The sequence below is a fragment of the Mesoplodon densirostris genome, chromosome 5, assembly GCF_025265405.1.
Source record: "Mesoplodon densirostris isolate mMesDen1 chromosome 5, mMesDen1 primary haplotype, whole genome shotgun sequence".
NCBI lineage: Eukaryota > Metazoa > Chordata > Mammalia > Artiodactyla > Ziphiidae > Mesoplodon > Mesoplodon densirostris.
The window spans coordinates 26229036-26252282 of record NC_082665.1 but is presented as its reverse complement, the minus strand read 5'-3'; the positions used below and the strand labels follow the sequence as shown (position 1 = coordinate 26252282).

Sequence of the window (23247 nt, the reverse complement as noted above, 5' to 3'; positions counted from 1 at the left end):
TTGTGCTTTAATGGCATTAAATCAGGTATAAAAGTGCTTGCAAATACTAATTTGTTCCAAAATGACATAACATTAGCCAATGGTGGGTCCTGCTAAGACTGCCAAAACCAGTGCTAACTGGGCTGTCAGTTCCCTCACAAGTAAGCTATGGGGCACACCTCCTAAACACTAACAGTCTAACCAGACGAGAGCCAACGACTCTCACCAGGTAAACTCAACTATCTCAGCCTTGTTTCTTCCACTGAGTGTAAAAACTGAATTTAAACAGAATTTCATACACGTTTTATTTACCCCTTTGGTACCTGTACTGCAACTGTGTGTGTATACATTTTTTACCAGTTATTGTCTGGTTGGGTCAAATTTCCAGCAAAATTAAAATATTTAAGCATAAAACCTCACAGCTGTATTTTAAAACCTGGTAAATAAATTAACATAAAAAGGAAGTTCACAAACCTTGATTAGAATAAAAATATTAAAAGTATTGTTATTATGCATGTTTCATATCATAAGTAAGACAAAAAGGTAGTATCAATTATAGACAAAATAAGAAATACCTCCATTCTACTGTTTGATTCTAATACTTACTGCTAGGCAGAGAGAACCTGATAGCTTGCTTACTTTACTAACTTTGGAGGATTCATTAAAGAGCTTCCTTACTCTTTATAAACTCTCTTAGGGCTCACTGCCCTAAGATGAGGCAGACGGCTAGCCAATCCCTGAAACAGTAAACAGTCTCATTCTCACTCGGTCCACCGCCGCAATGCTTTAGCTGAATCTAAACACTGTAAATTGTTTTTCCTTTGCTATGTATGAAAGGAAATCCTTCAGCATATAAAAAGGGTTCTAAACTAGGCTACAGAAAGGCATTATTTTTTGCTGTTATATTTTGTGTTTTTGTGTTTTTTTTTTTTTTTTTTTTTTTTTTGGTGGTACGCGGGCCTCTCACTGTTGTGGGCTCTCCCGTTGCGGAGCACAGGCTCCGGACACGCAGGCTCAGCGGCCATGGCTCACGGGTCCAGCCGCTCCGTGGCATGTGGGATCTTCCCGGACCGGGGCACGAACCCGTATCCCCTGCATCGGCAGGTGGACTCTCAACCACTGCGCCACCAGGGAAGCCCTTGTTTTTTTGGGTTTTTAAAATTTTATTTGGAATGTTCAGAAATTGTATTAAAAAAAGATAAAAAATTATATGAAACAACAAATTTCCTGATGTACCCCACAGCTTCAACAACAAATCAGTATAATAGATGTTTATTTGAAGAATAATGTGGGCTTTTAAAGATATTTTTATCCAACGTTGCTTCTTAGTAATTCATGTAATATAACTTTTTGTCCTCCAGAAATAATTTTTTAACTTTTACTTAAATCCCTAAATGAATGCTTGGAGCCCAGTAAGCACATGATTATATGCATATTGGTAATCTGCTGAGATAAACAGCAAGTCAGAGAACTATAATATTCAATTTACTGTGCAAATACATAAATGTAAAATAAATTTCCGATTCAGACACTCAGGTGAAAAATCCCCTATAAAAGACATAAAAAAAAGTCATGTCAGGAAGAGTTCTGAATGTGGGAAATATTTCTACTTAGATGTCCCATAGGCTTCTGAAACTCACCCTGCCTAAATGACACTCCTCTTGCTCCATTTTTACCACCCAAACCCAATCCTCTTCCTGAGTCTGGTACCACCACCTGCTCAAGGAAGAAACCTGGGTGTCCTCCTGCACCCCCATCCCAGATGTGTTACTGTCCATCTTAACAGATTTTTCCCCCCTAAAGTCTAGCAGTACAGCATATTCAATCCTCCTTCACTCCATTACTACTCCCACTGCATTATCTGGGTCTTCCTCACCATCCCGTCTAGTTCTCACTTCCTCTTAAAGAAGCCTTTTCTAACCAGTAACATCTGAGTTAATCACACCAGACTGTACAGTTGCTTCTTCACTGGCCTTTATCCCCTGCTAGAAGGTAAGTTCTGTGAGAAAGGGGACCATCTGTTTTATATGCATCCTTATTGTCATAGTGCCTGGCACATTGCGAATACTCAAGGAAAATTAAATGAATAAAGGAAAATTAAAATTATATTAAAAAAAACCCCTAAAACTTATTACCAGTTATTATTTGAGGTCTACTGCCATGAAGTTTTGCCCATCCTAGCAAGGTAACTAGGATGTGCAATTAGGCCAGGCTCTCAGAAACTAAAGGCATCTTCCAGTGAAGTTACTCCTATGTTTATAGTTTAACGTGCCATTAGTCCCAAGAACTAATGAGTGGCACTGATAAGAAATGGCATTCCTGTGGCATCATTCAATCTGCCATACAAAATCAGGAACTTCTACTCAATTACACATTTTCATTAGAAATGTACATACAGTGAATATACAAGAAGGCTATTTTATGTAAACTGTAGCTCATTCATCCAGATCTTTACCTGTAACTTCTTTAGCTCACTAAAAATTTAAAACTTGAATCAGTTTTAAAGTTCAATTTGAAAATGTTTGTCTTATACATAGTTTAAAATATCCCATGCAGTAGCAGAAGAAACAAAAAATTTAATACACGGACTACTTCGTATACTTTAACAAACTACTTTTTAATCTAGAAAAGAATGTGAGTAGCCCACTTAATTTGTATCAGCAATATAGGTGTCATTGTATAAACTCCTGAAGTGATTTTGTTTTTTCCACTTTATCAGTTCAAATATAAGAGAAACAACCACTGCTATTATCAGAGATCCCAGTGAGTTTCCCAACTGACTTTACAATTTTAATTGCATTTACAAGTGTAAACAGCTCTGAGCACCATTTATTTCTTCAGCAGCTTTTGAAAGGGAATGAATCTAAATGCAATTAAATAAGTTGATACTTTTGAGAAACTGAGTTATAAGTAATTTCCAAACCAGTTCAACAAAAATTGCACTAAAACTTCCTTACTAATAAAAATTCTGAGGGCCAATATAATTGACACCTTAACTATCATAAAATCTTTAAAACGTATCACAAAGATGTCCATGTAACTGTGTCTTGAGTTCATGATTAGAGAATCAAGACCTTACTTGGCAACTATAATTGCTAATATTTTTTTAAACGTATGTACTAGTTTCTTCTGGATAGAGGCTGTTTAGAAATTTATATAGGCAGTACATTTCTTATTTATTTATTTATTTATTTATTTATTTATTTTTGGCTGCGTTGGGTCTTTGTTGCCGCGCGCGGGCTCTCTCTAGTTGCGGGGAGCGGGGGCTACTCTTCGTTGCGGTGCGAAGTCTTCTCATTGCGGTGGCTTCTCTTGTTGCCGAGCACAGGCTCTAGGCACGTGGGCTCCAGTAGTTGTGGCACACGGGCTCAGTAGTTGTGGCTCATGGGCTCTAGAACGCAGGCTCAGTAGTTGTGGCGCACTGGCTTAGTTGCTCCGCAGAATGTGGGATCTTCCTGTACCAGGGCTCGAACCCGTGTCCCCTGCATTGGCAGGCGGATTCTTAACCACTGTGCCACCAGGGAAGCCCCTAGGCAGTACATGTCTGTATGAACAGTGGTATTTTAAAAAGTTAAGCTGTTTCTATTCAACAGTTATCTTTTTAAAATCTTCCCACTTTCATTTCTGATTTTGTTACACCATTCTCACATACTTTGAAAACCCTCCCACTAACCCATCTGGCATGCTATCCCCATTTTTATTCTTTAAATTCCTCTTTAGGATCAATTTGCTTTAAGAAAACTCGGTTAAACTCATAAAAGAGCAAGAGCCACTCAAATGTAGATCTTCCTGTCTACCTACCACTGTCACCCTTTTAAAATAAAGATATTTCCATGCATATATTTAACATGCCTATTGTAGTAACATAATTTTTCCTCTCACAGGATGATACTCTCAATGGCACCAAAAAATAGCCACAAAACCCAAAACACTTAAGAGTTCTATGACATGTCCCATTACCTTCTGCTTTTACCCCCAGCCTCTTGAAGAAGATCTTATTTATGACTTGGTGGTTATTATGCAATCTTTCCCTGATGGTTCCCTAGCTGGTCCTGTCAAACAGTACCATCTCTCAGCCGACTACACCGATGCTACATGCCTTTTATTTCACACGTTCTCAAATATCATATCATCTGACTGCCTTATGCATGTATACTCTCTGTCACAGAGTATTACTCTCTGTCAAATTCCTTCTGAATTTGACCACTGTATTTCATTTCTCAAAGGACTGGCTTCATATAACTTGGTATGCCATAGGTAGAGCAAATATAATACAAGCAATAGTTGGATGTAAAGCTGTAATACATGTTACCATATCAGTAGGAGACTGGAAAGCTCTAAGGGAGTAAGCACTTCGACTTTTACTACAAACTTAAAAGAACCAGAATTAGAGAACTGGCAGTATTAGTTTTCCAAATGGTGGGTTTGTGTGTTCTTTCTTAATTTTTAAATAAGACAAGATAATTTAGTTATGATTTAAGTTCCAGGTTGTTAACAGGTTGTAAAGAAATTTTAAGCACACTGCCTTTAGACATGACCAATATTTGTGCAACAATTCACGCAGTACTGCTTCAAAACCTTTTTTATGGAGGCTCACATTTTGCCCAGAGTAAAGACTTTTCCAAGAGTTAAGGTGTTTTTTTTTTTTTAATGATGATCTTATCTTGGATGCTAGGAAAGGGAGAACAAGCACCTGCATGTTTACATGTTGCCCATATTAAGCCATGTTTATGTACTTCTTTAAGTAACTGTTAACTGTAAAGATGGAGGGAGAGCTAAACTTTGTTGTACTAAGAATGAAAGGACCGAGCTGTTATGCCTTTGTTTTTGAGGATCAGGTTCCCATTTCTGATAAAAGGACTAGAGGAAAAGTTCTCTAAGTAGAGGTGGCACACCCACAGCCTGAAGTCTGGATCCGTACTGCAGCAAGTTAAGTTTAGCCTACAAGTGTTTTTTTTTTTTTTTTTTTTTTTAAAGATTCACTTACAATTTTCAATTTCTTGGTTTCTCTTAAAAACAAAATCAGAAGATCTGACAGCAACTGGCCAGTAATGAGAAGCAGCTACTGCCTGAAAATTGGGTAAGGGCTCTCCAATTCAAACAGTCCTTATCCTTCCTTTCGTGAGTGCGCAGGTACCTGTGACCTAGCAAGCTCCACAGCCATGTTGGCTCATATGGTACTCAGACTCTGTGATGACATAGGTCTGGATTGCTTCTGTGTAAATAATGGCTGTCCCAACGATGCTCTGACACCCAAAGCGACCAGGCTACTCTGCATTTGATGATCAAGCAGCAGCCAAGCCATGATTCAAGAAGAGTTATTACCATTATATCTAGTGCTAGTCACACATGCAGTGGGAGGATGCTCAGATTGTCTATCCTGTCACTGACAAAAGGAAGATCAGCCCGAAGCTGGGAAGGCAAGGATGGATAGTTGGAGCACCTACTTCCTTCCTTAAACCCACAATAGGACAGGCTTCTACCTCTTGGAAAATTTTACCAGTTGTCCTATGTGCCTTAGTGAGTACTATGATAAACAGTGCTCCTTTCCCCACCCCCTCATGCCACTTACAGTCTGCCGTATTCAAATACCCAACATAGTGTTTAAAAGTAATAGGTAATTGCTTATCTCTGCATTGGAAGCAGATGGAATTACTGGCAACTGTACTAAGCCGATATACAGATGGGTTCAGCAACTTGCTTTTTCCATATTTTGAGAATCACTGCCTTAGAGAAAGACATACCAACAGGTGGTCTTTACACAGCATATTTCTGCTTAGGAGATGTTTATGCCATTTTAAAATTTTTGTGTGTGCTAAGAGGATTAAACAGTTGGTCAAAGCAGCTTAATCCAATAAAGGAATTATAAGGGCAAATTTCAATCAGCAAAGTGTTCAGAGAGATGATGTTAAAAGACAAATCTCAACCTCAAGTAACCAAGGTAGCCACAGTAGAACTGAGTTCTTGTATTGATGGATGTATAAACTGCAAATGATTTGTCAAAAAGAAAACCTTTCTCAGTGAATTTTACTTTTTCATTATAATGGTTGGGAAATTGGGGAAACACACCTACATAACAACTGTTTATTACTAACAGGGTACAAAAAAGTAACAATCCACACTCAATTCTGCTCTCAAACTTAGCTACCTGTTTTAACAAGAAAGGTCCAATAGAACTCTCTGTGAAGATGGACACGTTCTCAATCTGTGCTATATAATAGGATAGCCACTAGCTACATGTGGCTACTGAGCCTTTGAAATGTAGCTAGTATGACCGAGGAACTAGTTTTAACTTTGATTTTAATTAACTAAAATTTAAATAACCAAATTGTGGTTAGGTTACCATATTGGACAGGGCAGCTTGTCCATAGGTAATTGATGAAGTGAAAGGGTACTTGGAAAAAAATATGAATGGAAGCTATCCATATTCAGGATACTAAGCTCACAGCAGCACAGAATATAAAAAGCTAAAATTGTTTTTCTAGCACATTAAAATATATTATATTTAGACTATAATTTTTAAGTGGCACAAAGAATTAAAAATTATAAAAAAGTTTAAGTCTATAATCCAGTTGACCCAAGTAACCCTCTACTTGTTCCATTTTTCTCCTAAATAAAACTTCCCTAAAAATAGGCAAGGTTAAAAATATACACATTACCTAAACAAAAGACAGTCTGGAAAAAAGGCTTTCATAGTAACACTGGATGAAAAAGGATAAACCATTACGACAAAGGAAATTTATGGGTTCAAAAGCAAGAAATGTGATAGCCATATGCACTCTGCCCTTTATCTCCTGAACTGCCTGCCATCTGCTCAGTTAAGGTTTTGACTGATTTATTTTCATACAAATAAGAAAAACAAAATGAAAAGCTGTCCTGCAGCTATTTATAAAACATCTGTTTTGCATCTCAACTTCTCTGCTTATATTTGAATCACTGTTCCTGAAACTCTAGTTGACTATTCCTTATATAAATGCTTTATAGCAATATCTATTATTAGAGATTTACTAGCAAGTGAATTTGAAGGCATTTATAATTCAGTTACTAGTATAGGTAGTAAATGGTAAAAATTATGACTGATGGGAAACAATCACTACAATTCACCATTTGATTAGAAAAACTAAAGATTAAAAAAAGGCGATAACTGATGAATCATACTGCAAAATATTTTTAAAAATTGTGACTGTGTATTATAATTGAATCATAGCAATTCTAGAGTAAAAAGAACTTTGATTAGAACAAAGGGTTTGGAGAACTAGTGTACAATAAAATCATTCCATGATGAAACAAAGTTTTAAAAATTATGCTCCAATTCAATGCAACCTTTTACAAAAATATCAGCGTAGTAGAATTTTACCTATTGACACGAAAAAGATGTGTCTGATATATTAAATTAAAAGACTGGTTATAAATAGTATATATAGCCTGATTTCATTTTTTAAACACAATTTACCACGCACACATGCATACTCTACTGCAGAAAATAATTTAGAAAAACAACATACCAAAAATATTAAGAGATTATTGGTAGATAGGTGGGATTATAATTTTAAAATTCTTCTTGCTTCCTGTATTTTGATATTTCTGTAATAGGCATAGTTTGCTTTTTTAATGGAAAAAAAGGACTTTATTATGGGAGAAAGAAAATCTTTTCTCATTTTAAATAGTGAAAATTTAAAGCATTAAAAAAAATGCCCATAAGGAAACATTTCAGTTTGGGAAAGGAAATAGTGTTCCTTAGTCCGAGACAAATTAGGTTTTGTACTGTATGTTCCAATGAACTAAGTAAAACAAAAAAATTTACAACTGAAATGGTAAAGATACACATACCTAAAATATCCCAATATTCTGAATATTTTTTTAAATTGAGAATTTCCTTAGGCTAACAATGTATCTATCAAAGGATAACCTTCAAATGAAAGAATTCCCCCTCCCCCCAAAGTAAGATTATAACGACAGTATAGTTATATCTGGCAATCCTTGTTGGAGACCCGGAAGACTTCAGAGGGAGTGAAGGAAAAAGACACTGATACATGAACAGAATTCATACTGTTGAAAGAAACTGTGGGGAAAGGATTGGTTGGGCAGCTCCTACATGAAGGAAATTACGGCAGCTAGAGCAGAAAAATCTACTGAAAGCCAAATCATAAGAAGGTAAACTCAGGATAAAGTCAAACCTCCTCAATGTACATAAAACAATGAATTATTTTGGCAATGGAGGAGTTGTTCGATATACAAACAAATCGTAGTAATCTTTTCAGTAGAATTTCATCTTTTCAGATGAGATGAAAACAAAACCCTTCTATATTTCAACTTAAATCAACACAAACATTTGCATCACATACTATATTTACCAAAGAGCTCCGATATTCATCATCTTTCTGTGATCCTCGCAGCAGCACTGTGAACACAGGCGACAGTGTAATTTATCATCACCTCTATTTAACGCATGTACTCCAAAAGTTAAGCAGTTGCATACTAGGAGGAAGAAGTCAATGGTTCAAGACAGAGGGAACTAGATAAACAAAAGTGTGGAAGTGAGAAAGAAATGGAGGAAAAGAGAGGAAGGGAAAGAGAGCGTGCACAAATGATTGGCTTGTAGAGTGCCTTCTGAAGGGTAATGAAAGATCAAGGTAGCCAGTTAAGCAGATACCTGGTCATGAAATGTCCTACGTGTCATGTTAGGGAGTTAACAGCCTAACCAGAAGAAAATAGTAAGGAATCGAAGAGTTCTAAGAAAATGAACAGCATGCTCAGATTTGCATTTTAAAGACCTCTCTGGTGATACTGAGAGAGAACTAGGGGTGTGCGGTAGTGATGGGGAAAGGGGGATAAAGTCTATGAAACGGATTAAGTGGGTCTTGAAGCAGTATTGGTAAGAAGGAATAAAGGCCTGGTCAAAGGTGTAGCAGTGGGAATGAAAAGTCAGGAACAGATTGGGGAGAATCAACAGGACTCGGGGACAGACTGCATGGAGAGGGTGGGTGGGAGGGAAGCAGTGAGGGAACAGCGTTGCCACAGGCCAATTTGCCTTTGAGAACTGAAAAACCATCCCTGCCAGGGTGCATGGCTTGAAAAGCAGAGCTTAGGTAAGATTTCAGCCATAATCCCTCACTGCATCTACACAACTTTATATGGACAGTCCTGAAGAAACAAACCATTCATTCGCTAAGGGCAGTTTTTCAAAGTTTGGTCCTGAAACCACCTGCATAAGAGTCAGCTGGGATTCTTATTAAAATGCAAATTCCTAGACTCAACTGTAGACCTACTGAAACAAAATTTCTGGGGTATAGGGCCTGGAATTCCATGTGAACCAAAGATGAAGGAAATAAAAATGCATGTGCATATGGAACTAAGGAGAGAAATTTAGTTTGAGAAACTTAAATTCAAGACAGCTGTAGAATATCTAAATGGAGAGGTCCAGCAGGTGGTTGGATATATATTGATAAGTCTGGTGCTTAAAAGACAGATTTGGCCTGTGATATGTTTGTGGAGTTCCATTAGCTTAGAGAGGTACAGCTGAAGCCAATGGAGTGAAAGAAATAGATGAGTGCGATATGAGAAAAAGAGAAAGACAAGGACAGAATTCAACGAAACACTAGTATTTCAGGGACCTGTAATAAGCAGTGACCCTAGGAAGAAAAGAGGGCAGAAATAAGAGGCCCGAGATATTTTATCACAGAACCCAGGGAGCTGAGTGTTTCAAAAAAGAGGGAAATGTTAAATGTCAGATTTTGAAAACGGCAGGAACATGAACCTATTTATTGTGTTGATAACTAGGAAGTCACTGGTGAAAGCAAAGGAGGTATGCCAGTTACAGGGGCACGGAAGATTAAGTTGGGAGGGGAGACAGAGGGAGACAATGAATGAACACTGCTCTTTCAAGAACTATGGCTTAAGGGAAAGAGAGGAAAGCTTTTTCCCTTGATTTTTTCTTTTTTTTAAACATGGGCGACATGAGCATTTCTTCCATTCTAATCATCTTTTTGGTCAATCTGCCAGGTTACGACGGAGAAGATAACTGTAGGTAGGCAAGATGATGTGTCAGTATACGATAAAACAAATGAAGGAGAGGATAAATGAATGAAGAGTGGGTGGTAGAAAAGAGAGACAGAATGTAAGAAGCATGAAATTGTTCTATAATTAGTCTCTACCGAGAATTGTGATATTTTCTTTCTGCAGACACGACTGCTATTTCATTTGGTTAGTAAATACACTGGTAATCTAAGGCTGAGTTTTATGGAGAACTGTCTGATTTACTATATAGGAATTATATTTTATTATATTGTATTTATTCTACTTTGTAGTAGAAATATAGCCAAAATGTTGATTGACATTGAATTGAAACTTGATTGTTGATACACTGAAATTATTCTGGTGAGATTTGGTCAAGATTATGAAAGATACTTTAATACTAAGTAACAGAAATGTGCTCAGGGCAAATACTGCGCATGGTGTTAGTGAGGAAGTAGTAAGAATACAACACCTTTAAAATCTTTCCCAACACTTAAAGATACTAAAGATCCTCTTTAATATTTGAAGATAAAAATATGGAAGTATGAATAGAGGACTTCATGTTAATTTTGAAACACTTCCCCTCCAATAACACCAAACCTCAACATGTGAACTCTGTTTTCAAAACAGACTAGGAATTATCATTCACTAAATTCATTGTAGATATTATTCCACCAGTTATCATGAGTTTTAGATATTAAGATGTCATTTAAGTATATCTGTATAACACTTTTAGAGGTTGGAAGGCGTTTTTACTGTCTATTAAATTTAATCTCCACATTATGTAGGAAATAAACACTAAGTGTGAATTTTAAATAAGGTAATACATGGAAAAATGTATCAGCGGTTGAATTTATTCTTCATAAAAGGCAAATAATCCTATATCGCCTTCCATGAATTTATTCTTCATAGAAGGCAAATAATCCTATATCACCTTCCAATGTACCATATAACTTATTCTAATGTCTTTTCCGTCCTCTCATGTAAGCTTCACAAGTTTATGTTTGTTTTGTTAACTGCCTTATCCTTAGTTACCAGAACAATTTCTGGCACACAGCAGTTTCTCAATTAATATTTACTTAATCAATGTGTATAAAAATTGCTATGAACATATCTTTAACTCTGAGATTCAGATTTTGATGGGTACACACAAACCATTATTTTGCCTTACTGTTATACAGTTGACACAGTAATGCCAGAAAGCTAACAGAAATAGATACACTAGTTTAAAATTTTTTGTAAATAAACAGACACTGTTCCCCTTTATTACAAAGGCTCAGTGTTTAATGGGTTTATTCCCCTTATCTAAATCGTAATGTGTGCCAAACTGGATTAGAATAATTTAAATCCACTCTAACTACAGTTGATAACATTTTGATAATTCTGCAATGTTACTTACCCACTTTGATTTCAATCATTTATACATTTTGCATGTAACAACTTATCTGAAATTCACAATGTTAATATCCTTTATAATGTGGAGATTACATTTAAGATGCTGTAAAAGCACCTTTGAACATCTACAGTGCCTTATAAATATAAAGTTATGTTGTCTTACCACCTGTTTCTTCTCTCTCTTTCTGGAAAAGTGTTCCAGGCGACTACCGGGGCAGATGAGCAAAAGGGAGATAGCATGCAATTCCAGGATTGGTGCTAATCTTTTCACTGTGGTTTGCACTGTCTGCCTCCACTTACTTAGAACCCTATTCCCTCTTCAGAGGAAGACTAATCAGGATAAGTATGTTAGCCTCTATTACTTGAATGGTTGGAAGGATGGAGAGCAGTGTTAGAAGAACTGCCTCATCATCAGCTGCCACCTGTATGATTCTGTAGCAAATGTCAGTGTGCAGCTCAACTTCCTTGTCCCTTCTAGGCAGGGACTAGCAAGACTGTCATGTGTGTGTCTCTTCTTCCTAGTTCTTTCCTCCTCTCTGATAATAATCAATCAAATCCAAGAGTTCTAAAAGACCACATTTTCTTGACAGACTATTTAGACTCTAATCTATATGGAGATTGCATCATCCTGCTCTTTTAGGTCATGAGAAATGTCTATTTTTGGATATTCCACCAAATGTGTATTAATCAAATAATATCATAGGTAGAAGTAACTTATAAAAAGCAAGCATTTCTTGGGACCCAAATTTTATTTCTTGCTTGAACATTCACATTTGTGTAATTCATCTGTAACTTTGCCTGAAATTTACTTAATATCTCCTAGATTCTTAAGAGTTCACGTAATTTTTTTGGAAGGAGAAATGATTTAGGCACTTGGACTTTTTGGAATCAGATACCTTAGGTTTGGACTTCCAAGCTGTGTGATTCTGAACTAGTTTCCCAGACTCTCTACCCATTTCCCTCATTCATCAAATTGGGATAACCTAGCACCTAGCTCATATAGTTGTATTAAGAACGAAATAATGCATGTAACACAGAATACCTGACAAACAATACCTATTATTTACGTAAGTCACTTACCTAAAAGTGTAAATCCCTTAAGTATCTGACAGTTGGACTAGCTTCTCCCAACTAGAGAGTGAATATTTCACTTCCTCCAGAGTAAAGACAGAAACTTATCTTTGTCTTCTTTCTTCACAGGCATTATTTTGCATGCAACAGAAAAATTACTCTTTATTTCTGGGCAGCTAATTTCTCTTTATAAGCTCTCTAGTAACAGTTATTCAAATTATTTCAACCATGAAAAGTACATCCCTTTTCTGAGAATAGATATTAATATTTTTGACCTAAGTATTAAAAGATTTTCAATCTAGATTTAATTTGTTTCCATATAACTCATAAAACATTTCTTTTCATCTTTGTCAACACATTGGAAGGAATGAATTATGAATTTGAATCAGAATGTCATTTTTATCTATTTTAACGAATCCTTTATTTATAATTATGATGTTTCTATTAATAAGATATCCTGGGTTGTATATTGTTTCTTTGTTTTCAACTTAAAATCACTGATTTAAAGAACATACTTTTATTATTACTGATTTAAAAAGCACTCTGGATCATCAAATACCTTGGGGGTCATCATTATGAGCAAACATCACTATGCTGAGGTGTTCTGAATAACAAGAGTCGCCGTGTGTAAATGAATGTAGAAACTCCCGCTCTAAACACAGCTCTGTTTAAGACTTCTTGCTCTGTGTTCGGAGAAAAATACTGTCTGTTTTCTACCTTCCTGATTGAAAAAGATAACCAGATATCACTCTTAGTATTATTCGCTACATTTTTCTTTTGGATATGATACAAAGTTCTTCTATTAGTAAGATTTGTAAAACTTTTAGGAGACTCCAGAAAGATCTCAGGCAGTTCTGTGAAAGGGCAGAAAAATAGAAGAAGAGTTTCACTGTGGGCCAGTTTAAGGGAAAAATATAAAAAAAGACAGTTCTCTCGAGTCTCCTTTAGACGGATTCACTCATAACTTCTTGCCAGTCCTTGTACTACTGCTGATTATATACTAGTAAATAAGACTCGAATCCATGTCTTTACACAATTAGAAATGGGGGAGGGGTGGTGCATTAAACAAACACATAAGCAAATAGTTACAGCAACAAATTATAGCAAGTGCCATGAAGGAAAGGGCGCTATGAGGACAACCAGGTTGGGGCTGACAGCGGTGGCAGGGGCGGGAAGAAGTGCCAGGGCAGGGAAGACCGCTTTGAGAAGCGCCTTTCCAAGCGCCAAGGCAGGCAGGTTCTTTCCTGCGGCGCTGCCTCACAAGCATTTTTACCAGGCATGTAAGTCCGTACCCTCTACAGTGCGCTTCCAACCCCAACGCTTCTGATCGCAGGGGTGGAGGGGAATTCACTTATTTATTTACTCATTCATTTTGAAAGGACATATACGTGGTACAGGAATAATAGTTTAACTTTAGACATGTAGTTGGAAGTACTTATGGGCTATACAAGTGAAGATGTCTACAAACTAGTTGCATATATAGATGTGTAGCTTGGGGGTGGGGAGAAAGAGGTAGGAGGAGATCTGCTACTTATCAGCACATAAAAGGCCATGAAAGCCCAGACAGAGCGACGACGGAAGGTCTAGGACAGAGCATGCCAACATAAACAACAACAACAACAAAAAAGACACTACAAAGATTATCAGGACTAATCAGAGGCATTAGGAAAACCAATAAGTGAATGCCATCAACATAGCAGGGCTGGTCTGCAATTTAAAACTTAAAATATGGCAAAGGTCAATGTCCATTTCTCACAGTGGTTACAACTGCTCTGACACCAGAGACCTGATCTGAATCCCTTCTGTGTCAATTACTATCTTCATGAATTTAGGGTAACTTTATTTGACCTCAGAACCTTCATTTTGCCACATATAATTGAGGATACTACTATTTTTCTCTTAGTCCTGATGAGAGACCTCTATAAACATCAGCTGCAATAAATGCTCCATTATGCTTAAAAATCAGTTGGTAAAGTAGGGGTGTACAACCATCCTAGTCACTTCTACAAGCATTTTAGCCATATACTGTATCACTAAATAGGAGCAAATAAATATTAATCGTTTCCTATTTAAAATGTACACGGGCATATACCTGTAGCTGAACTGACAGAATAGTCACACACACAGTGGGAATTCCCTGGAGGTCCAGTGGTTAGGGCTCCTCGTTTCCACTGAAGGGGGCACAGGTCGATCCCTGGCCAGGGAACTAAGATCCCGCGTGCTGAGTGGCGTGCCCGCCCCTACCCCCCAAAATAACAAAACCAGAAGTAACTTGTCTATGGTCCCACAGCTACTAAATGTGGATTCAAATCCAGAGAGGAAGGCTCTGGGGTGAGGGCCGCCACCAGTTTTTGGATCTCAGTGGCACAGAATTAGGAACCTGTGCTCCTAATCACCGTGCTACAATTACTCTGCAGCTTCACTGTGAGCATCAAGAGCAAACAAATAAATCTGAGCCCCACTGCTTATACAGCCAAGTATTCTTGCAACAAATGGCAACAACTGGAGTTCAGCCTTTTGAATTAGATTCTGGCACGATAATTTCAAGATTAAGAAATAAAAATATAAAATTGCTCTTACTGGTAACATTTGAGAACCAGTATGACACAATAAACTTAGGTATCTCGCCAAGAAAACCCAACTAGTAAGTGGCAGGGTCAAGATTCAAGGCCAGGTCTGAGCCCAAGGCCCACATGCTCAATCACTAGAGCAGAAGTGGAGCAGTAGCAGATGTATCCAGCTGCAGAAAAGCAATCTTTCCTGTAAAGGTATGAGGAAGGTGGAATTACCATGCTAGTCCATCATGAACAGAGGCTGGGAGAAAGCAGGAAGTAGTTTTCTTAAGTTTATAATATCTAACTTACCTATAATGAGCAGTAGCATTAATCATCACATTTTATGTACCGAGATGGGTCAGAAACTTGAAAATTCTTATAAGCTTTTTGGCAACAAGTTCACATGAGATCTGGCTGCATGCCCATGCTCAGAATACAATGCCTCATTCTGTAAAAATCCCTTCCAGTTCAAACTCCTGGGTTAGAAGAATCACCAGAGCATTACTTGTTGGTCTTAGTTTTAGCTCAAATAGTTTGTCTTCAATGTGGTAACCTTTAATTACTAGAAAGGCCTCTCTATGGCCGATTTTGCTAGGTGCATACTCAATGTCCTTTGACTCTTTCTTTGGAAAACACTGATTTTATTTGGAGCAGCTTCTCTTGAAAGGGCAGTGGAATGTATAAGAAATGGTTAGGTGGGACTTTAGGAAAAGCTCCTTTTTAGATGCAGGAGAGAATGCCAACATGTATCTTTTGTCAGATGTCCTTTCTTTTCCATCTGAGAATAAGGAAGCAATGGCTGGAGTTCTAGCAGCCACCCTGGCTCATGAGATGACTGACGATGGCAAATAATGTGTTAAGGAAAGTGGATTAGAAAAACAGAAGCAGCTTGAGTCTTTCTGATCATGGAGCTACCATACCAACTCCAGACTCAACTTCTTTTAATACGAGACATATAAATATCCATTCCATTTTATTTCATCATTATTATTTGGATTTTCTGTTACATACAGCCAGACCTAACTCCTAATGGAATGTACCACTCCAACTGAAATTCATGTACAATCTCAATTTTAAATTCATCCTAGACTTTAAAATTAGAAAGCTTAAAGTTAAAAGGAGAAAAGGTTGGGAGTAACTAAAAAGAGGCCACCATTATTAGGACTGGGATAAGAATCTGGAACCTGGCTCCTCAGATATGGGTTGTTAGTTAAGTCAGAAGTCTTTACCAGATGTTGTCAGCCTAGTTTTATTTTTAAAAAATATTCTATAATTTAAAGTTATCACCAATTAAACCTACATTTCACTTCTATGCTTCTCTACTCCTGTCTAGATAATGAGATTTTACTATCAGAGCCATTTAAAAGGTGTTCATATTTATTTAAAATAGAATGAAAAGGCAGTTAAAGAAAAAATAAATTAACCTTTCATCTGTATTTCTAAGTATATCAAAGACAGCCAAGCTAAAGTTCAAAAGGCATATTAGGCTTTATATTTAAAAGTGCTCTTTTAGTTAATAGCAAGGCATGATGTCTGTCATTACGGGAAACAAGAGAAAGAGGTTAATGCCAGATTGAGTTAGCAATATACAGTCTCCTTATCACAAGTACAGTGGTGGGCTTTTACTTAAGTGGAAAGATGCTGATGTGCCAGAAGCAAGTCAAAGGAAGAGCTGTTGACAGGCTTTGAGTAGTTAACAATCAATCTTGAGTTCCAAGCTAAGTCAGGATTTAATATTGAGATTCAAACTGCTTCCTGACTACTGACCATGTGAACCATGTTTTGGTCAAAGACACAGAGAATCAAGGAAGAATGAGATTAAAAGTGAGCACTGGGTTCACCAGTGTCTTAACCAAGAGAAAACACCTATAGACTTTCCTTGCTGGAAAGATTACTAAGGATCTGCATTAGGGTCTGTTTCTAGAAAAGTTCCTGGGAAGTTCAACAAATTAGAGGAGAATGAAGTCTGAGATGGATTTTACAGTCCAAGATGGACTAGTAGGTATTAAAAATGCTTACTAATCAACTAGCAAGATCAACTCACACTGAAAACTTTGGCATAAGAGGAATTGATCTTGTCTTATAAAAAAGTTTCTCTCGGGCTTCCCTGGTGGCGCAGTGGTTGACAGTCCGCCTGCCGATGCAGGGGACACGGGTTCGTGCCCCGGTCCGGGAAGATCCCACATGCCGCGGAACGGCTGGGCCCATGAGCCATGGCCGCTGAGCCTGAGCATCCGGAGCCTGTGCTCCGCAATGGGAGAGGCCACAACAGTGAGAGGCTCGTGTACCGCAAAAAAAAAAAAAAAAAGTTTCTCTCTATAGAATAGAAAGGAAGTCAATTATTAGAGGAAGGTAAAAATACTAATTATTTACACAGTATTTTGGTACAAAATGAAAACTGACAGTATGAAGTAACAGATTGGAGCCCTGGATCTCTCTCCCATCCCCCAGCTGTAGTTTCATTTCTGACTTTCTTATATTACAGTTGAGTTTCATTACTGGCTCCTGACCACTCTGGGCTACCTTCCTCCCAGACTTAATAGCCTAGGGAATGGTAGTCGGTAAATAACTTTAGAGATTTTAGCGCCATGAACCATGAGGCATATTAATGTATTTGATCATACATGCATATAGCATCTTAGTGTCAAGGACAGGCCATCAGTATTAAGAAGTTTAAGCATGTATCTCCTAATCCTAGAAGTGGACAAGTAATTCTAATGGTGAATTATAAGTGCCCCCCACCCATCAATCTCCTTAAAGTGCATTTCTTAGGTCCTTGAAGTATATCACCTATGGGTTGAAAGTATATGAAATGTAGGTACTCGTTTACTTTTAAGTACTGTAAAGTCACGGAAAAAAAGGCAGTTTAGAGCCAAGCTCAGAATATGAAATCTCTCCTACAAGATTAGACTGTCTTTTGTTATTTCTTTCTTTCATCTTCATTTTATAAATATATGCATGTGCACATTTAAAAAAATTTGATTAGACTAGTTTTGATTTGACATAAGCAACATTTGATTAGAGCAGTTTTGATTTGACATAAGTAACAATCCAAAAGGTGTAAAATATTTTTGCTTACTACAAACCTGTGGACTCAAAACTACCCTAAAAATTCAAAGAAAATTTTTATCTAGCCTCTTAGCTGAAAAAAGAATATAAGGCTTTAGGGCAAACTCAGCAATTAGAAAGCTAAGAAACCAAGTAACAGCAACATTACCATACTACAAAAAAGTTATACCAAACATAGTAAAGTTAAATGTCATATTTTTTTAAAGTCCCTCTTACTTATCTATTTATTAATTGGCACTGTGCTGAGCATTTGGTAGGGGAAAGAAAACTTCAAAAACATTTTAAGGGGCTTCCCTGGTGGTGCAGTGGAGTGGTTGAGAGTCTGCCTGCCGATGCAGGGGACACGGGTTCGTGCCCTGGTCTGGGAGGATCCCACATGCCGTGGAGCAACTGGGCCCGTGAGCCACAGCTACTGAGCCTGCGCGTCTGGAGCCTGTGCTCCTCAACAGGAGAGGCCGCGATAGTGGGAGGCCCACGCACCGCGATGAGGAGTGGCCCCCACTTGCCGCAACTAGAGAAAGCCCTCGCACGGAAACGAAGACCCAACACAGCAAAAATAAATTAATTAATTAATAAACTCCTACCCCCAACATCTTCTAAAAAAAAAAAAAAAAAAGTTATAGTCTCCTCAGCTGTAAACCAGGGACAATAGCACCTACCTCATAAAGTCACTGCAATCAATAAAATTATAAAAAACAAACAAACAAAAAAAAAAAACAAAAACATTTTAAAAGGTTTACTGACATGGACAAAGAATAGACTTTGTTATTTTTCAGGTATGTGATTACTTTATTATCACTTTTTTCCATTGATTTTTTTAAAAACCTGTATACTGGGCTTCCCTGGTGGCGCAGTGGTTGAGAGTCCGCCTGCCAATGCAGGAGACACGGGAACGTGCCCGGTCCAGGAGGATCCCACATGCCATGGAGCGGCTGGGCCTGTGAGCCATGGCCGCTGAGCCTGAGTGTCTGGAGCCTGTGCTCTGCAATGGGAGAGGCCACAACAGTGAGAGGCCCGTGTACTGCAATCAATCAATAAACCTGTATACTGATATAAAAATCAAAATTTTGAGGAATTCAGGGTTCTCATTTCCCTCCTTTTCCCCTAAAATTCCTAATACTTAGAAAAAAATCTCATGATATTAAAATGGTTATATGCACAAGCTCATCACTGTAGTAAATACAAAATGTATTTGTGAGATCTAGGAACTGACTTCAGATAAACTGAGAAGAAAATTCTAAAATAATTTTTCTTATGAAGATTAAATTAGCATTTAAAAATATAAAACCTTGAGTGTACACAGAATATATAGGGAAACAGTTCTAATACAAATTGAGAATTATTTTCGTCTTTTAAGTTAAAGACAACTCTTATTTCAACACGTAGGGCTTATGACAAGCTTATATATTGAGATAAATGTTATCAGAGATGAAATATTTATAAGATGGTACCTGAGGAATACTTGTATATTCTCTATACAATGATGAAGAACCAGTTAAAAGGCATTAAAAACAGGCTAGAAAAGCAAATATGAAAGTTTACATTTCTGTAGATAAATCCTATCACAGCATGAACAACACTAATGATTTAGCAGGAAGCACTGATAAGGAAAAGTTGGCTGACCGAATATCAAGGAGAGCAATTAGGACTCAGGAAAACAGGTTTCTAATATTAGCCCTATCAACTAAAGTAACTACTGACAGTAGATCAATGGAATTAAAATCACATATACTAGAACTAGATTGGCAGGCTTCAAAGCCCAGCACTGTCATTCATTGCTGAGCAACTTCAAAGTGCATTTTATAGGTCTTGAAGGTTAGACTTCATCAACTTTAAAATGGATAATAGTAGCCATCCCAGAGCTATTTTGAGCTGAAAAAGATAATCCATGTAAGGTGCTTAGTACAATGCCTGGCACATAACAACAGCTAGCCATCACTGCTAGAGCAACCTTGAACAGTCCAACTACCTGGTTGTCAGTTTTCCTCAATGTAAATACAGGTTTGGCTGAGTCATTTCTAATGCCTTTGCCCATCGAAAACTAAAATCTACAATGTAAAAGAATACATAGGGCCAACTCTATTTCTAAAGAACATACATTTATATCTTTCACTCTAGCATGATTAAGGACATGGTAATTTAAATGCTACAGAAGAATCATGTTTTTAAGTCACCCCTTTGAAATTAGTTATAATGCTACATTTACTAAAGCCAAAGTTTTATGCGTTCTATGCAACCCACAGGAAATCCATGATCTTCCATCGATTATCATGTTTAGCAACTACAGTTGAGAGTACAATGGCAAAACTGTCAAAACCAATATGATCTTAAATGGAAAATGAATGTTATATAATTAACTCTACATGTTTTTAGTAGTCTACTTATGGTTATAATTTTGACTTTTACTACAGAGTATCTATATATATTAATTTGGCGCCTACAACAATTTCTGAAAAACAAGTCTTAATACTAATTTAATTTAAATTAAATTTAAATATTATTAAATTAATCTAAAGATCTAAAAAAATCTCTCTACTGAAATGTTACAATTCAAAATTCAAATGGCAGGCCAACCTTTTTTATTGCCAGAATATTAAGATTCTTTTTTAGTGTGACTCAAATATTAAAAAAAAAAATCAGAATTTATCATGGTAACATCAAGATTAAGAAAACATATCCCACATGTTTCTCAGGGACAAACTACTGATACCCACAGACACATTAACTGTGCACCAACCCAAATACTTTAATAGAGGTTTTTTTTTAAGTATTTGGAGAACTCTATTTTATATACTTTTAGAGATACTACTGAGAAAATTTAAAAGCCTTTTTAGTTTAAAAAAATTATTAAAGGTGTGTGTGATCATTGAAAAGAGGTTATCTAAAAATTTTAAAACGTGTTGCAGATAATAAGATAGCACTGGGGAAAAAGAAGTTATAGCCCACCTCAATTAGGTACTAGCACGGTAGGCCAAAAGAATAAAATTACATTCGCCTATCAATGTAAATGTTTGGTTATGTTATTTCTTAATATTAAAACAAAACAACACACACACACACACACACGTGTGTTAAAATCTGACAACTTAAGCTCTCAAACCAGCAAAGTTTACTAGTCAATACTCATTCCTCATTTTTATATTAGTAACATTGAGATTAATGCCGTGGGAGTTAAAAAAAAAAGTTTCTCTTAAATTCATAGCTGTGCTACCTTCAGTTTCATTTCCAGAAACCCTTATCTTTAACAGATCTCCATTTCATACTTGACACAGTTTACAATCATTCAAGAAATTTTAGTTTTACCTTGTAACTAGTTCAGCTTAAAGTAGTTCTGTAAAGTTCACGCCATAAAATGAATCTACACTGTGTCCTTACCATCAATATTTAGCTCAAAACAGACGTGGCAGAAGGAGAGTGTTTCTTTGTCTGTTCCCAGTTTACAAACACTGCAGATGTTGTCATCATTCAAATCAATGCTTACAAACTGCTCCTCTTCGTTCATAGTGCCCCTGTTAAGAAACAGAAAAAGAAAGTTACACAATTTCAAGAACTTGCCATTAACGGCAATATTAGGAACTTCTAGGAAGTCAGAAGGATGCTGTTCAGATTATCTAATGCAACAGCCCCATCAAACAAGCACTGCCATACTTGTACTTCAATATTATACTTTTTATTGTGCAAAGACACAAAGCTAGTAAAACTTAAAGCCTATCCGTAAGTGACACTACGCCTAAGCGCCTTTTTCGGTCCTGTGTTTTATTTAGTTGAGTGGGTCTGACGGAAAGCAGTTTTCGGGTATTCTAGCCCACCCCCACCCCTGACCAGGTGTAGAAGGAGCTTAGCAGCGACACCTCTTCAGCTACCGGGGTCAACCTACTTAACGCTGTTAAAGGTAGGACGAACGATCTGCTCGGGACACTGCTTTGCTAACTTCATTGAGGGAACCTCAGATGCGTTTCGCTGGCTCGGCGTAGCGAGGTTTCCTATTCGAGATCGGGGCAACAAAATGCACATGGAAAAGTGAACACTAGGGAGGGGGCCCGGCCGCTTACAAAGCATCCTCACGGAAGGTCGGGCAGCGGCTCCGCTGTGCGGCCCGGGCACGGCCGGAGGCGGGGTGGCCAAGCAAGGCTGGGGGTCCCGGAGCCCGGCCGGCGGGAGCGCCGCGTCCCCTCGCCCCGGGCTTCCTACCACCCCGGAAGAAGGCGTTCGAGGGCCACGGCAGCTGGTCCATCTGGACTCAGCGCCTCTGGGAGCCGGGTCCCAGGCGTTGGGGGCGCGCGCTTGCCCCTCAGGGTGCCGCGGACCCGTGTCATTCTCTCCGACCGTCCGTCGGGGCAGCCCGCGCGGAACAGAGCCAGGGGCCGCGGGGCTCAGAGTGCGAAGGCGGCGGGACCGAGGGGGCAGGGACCGGGGCGCAGGCAGTCGGGGGCAGGGGAGCTGGGGCTTTACCGTCCGGCTTCGCGCGCCGCCGCCGCCGATCCGCGCGGCCCAGGATCCTCCACTATTGTTTCCGGCCACAGCGCAGGCGGCCGCAGCGGAGAAGGCTGCCGTGTGCCGGCGCCGCCCCCTCCCGCCGGTGCCATCCCTCGGAGGCTCTGGGGGGGATGGGGGACGGCGCGGCTGATAGCGAAGCCGCGCGCTCGCTCGGCGGCCGCGCGCACCGCCGCTCCCCTGCTGCACCGACGCCGCGGCCTCAACTCGGATTTTTTCTTGATTCCGCGCCTCTTGGCCGGGGTCTCTTACCGTTCTGTGGAAGGTAGCTCCTCGCACGCCCCCTCTTCTAGGCAAGTAGATAGAGGAGTCCGTTACCACCTCCCCCTTCAGGGTAGTGGAAACTACTGCCCCCGGGCGGGGGCCGCCGGGGCGGGGGCAGAAAAGTGACGAGTGGATGGGTGAGAGGGCCAGAGATGCGTGGGTGGAACTTCGTGTGAAATCGGTGGACTGAAGCAAAATAGTATCATTGATCTTTGAGTTAGGTGCCAGTTGAAGTATTTAATGAGGGAAAAGTTCGTTTTCAAGTTTCATAATTTAGGGATAATCTTAAATACAGAAGCTTATTTTTTACAGATTGTCTTAGAAATGGGGCGCCCCTCCCCTGTAATATGGCGCATTCCTTACACGCCCACGAGGATAATCCCGGAGCCCCACCTCTTACTTTAGG

General features: G+C 38.6%; 1 protein-coding gene across 4 annotated transcripts in view; it reads right to left on the bottom strand.

Annotated features, from left to right (window-relative positions):
- The window catches only part of C5H21orf91 (chromosome 5 C21orf91 homolog), a 28089-nt gene extending 5177 nt beyond the window's left edge, over positions 1-22912 (bottom strand). Inside the window, exons 1-3 of one of the 4 annotated variants that reach the window (XM_060099788.1) lie at positions 22536-22580; positions 21961-22066; positions 21459-21592 (exon numbers count right to left, since the gene is read on the bottom strand). In XM_060099788.1, coding sequence (XP_059955771.1) covers positions 21459-21592; positions 21961-22019 — 193 coding nt within the window. In that variant the 5' untranslated portion in view covers positions 22020-22066; positions 22536-22580. Of the gene's footprint in view, positions 1-21458; positions 21593-21960; positions 22067-22135; positions 22486-22535; positions 22637-22829 lie in introns of those variants that run through there. The other 3 variants (XM_060099789.1, XM_060099787.1, XM_060099786.1) reach the window with 3 other exon arrangements.
- Positions 22913-23247: the final 335 nt, after the last annotated feature.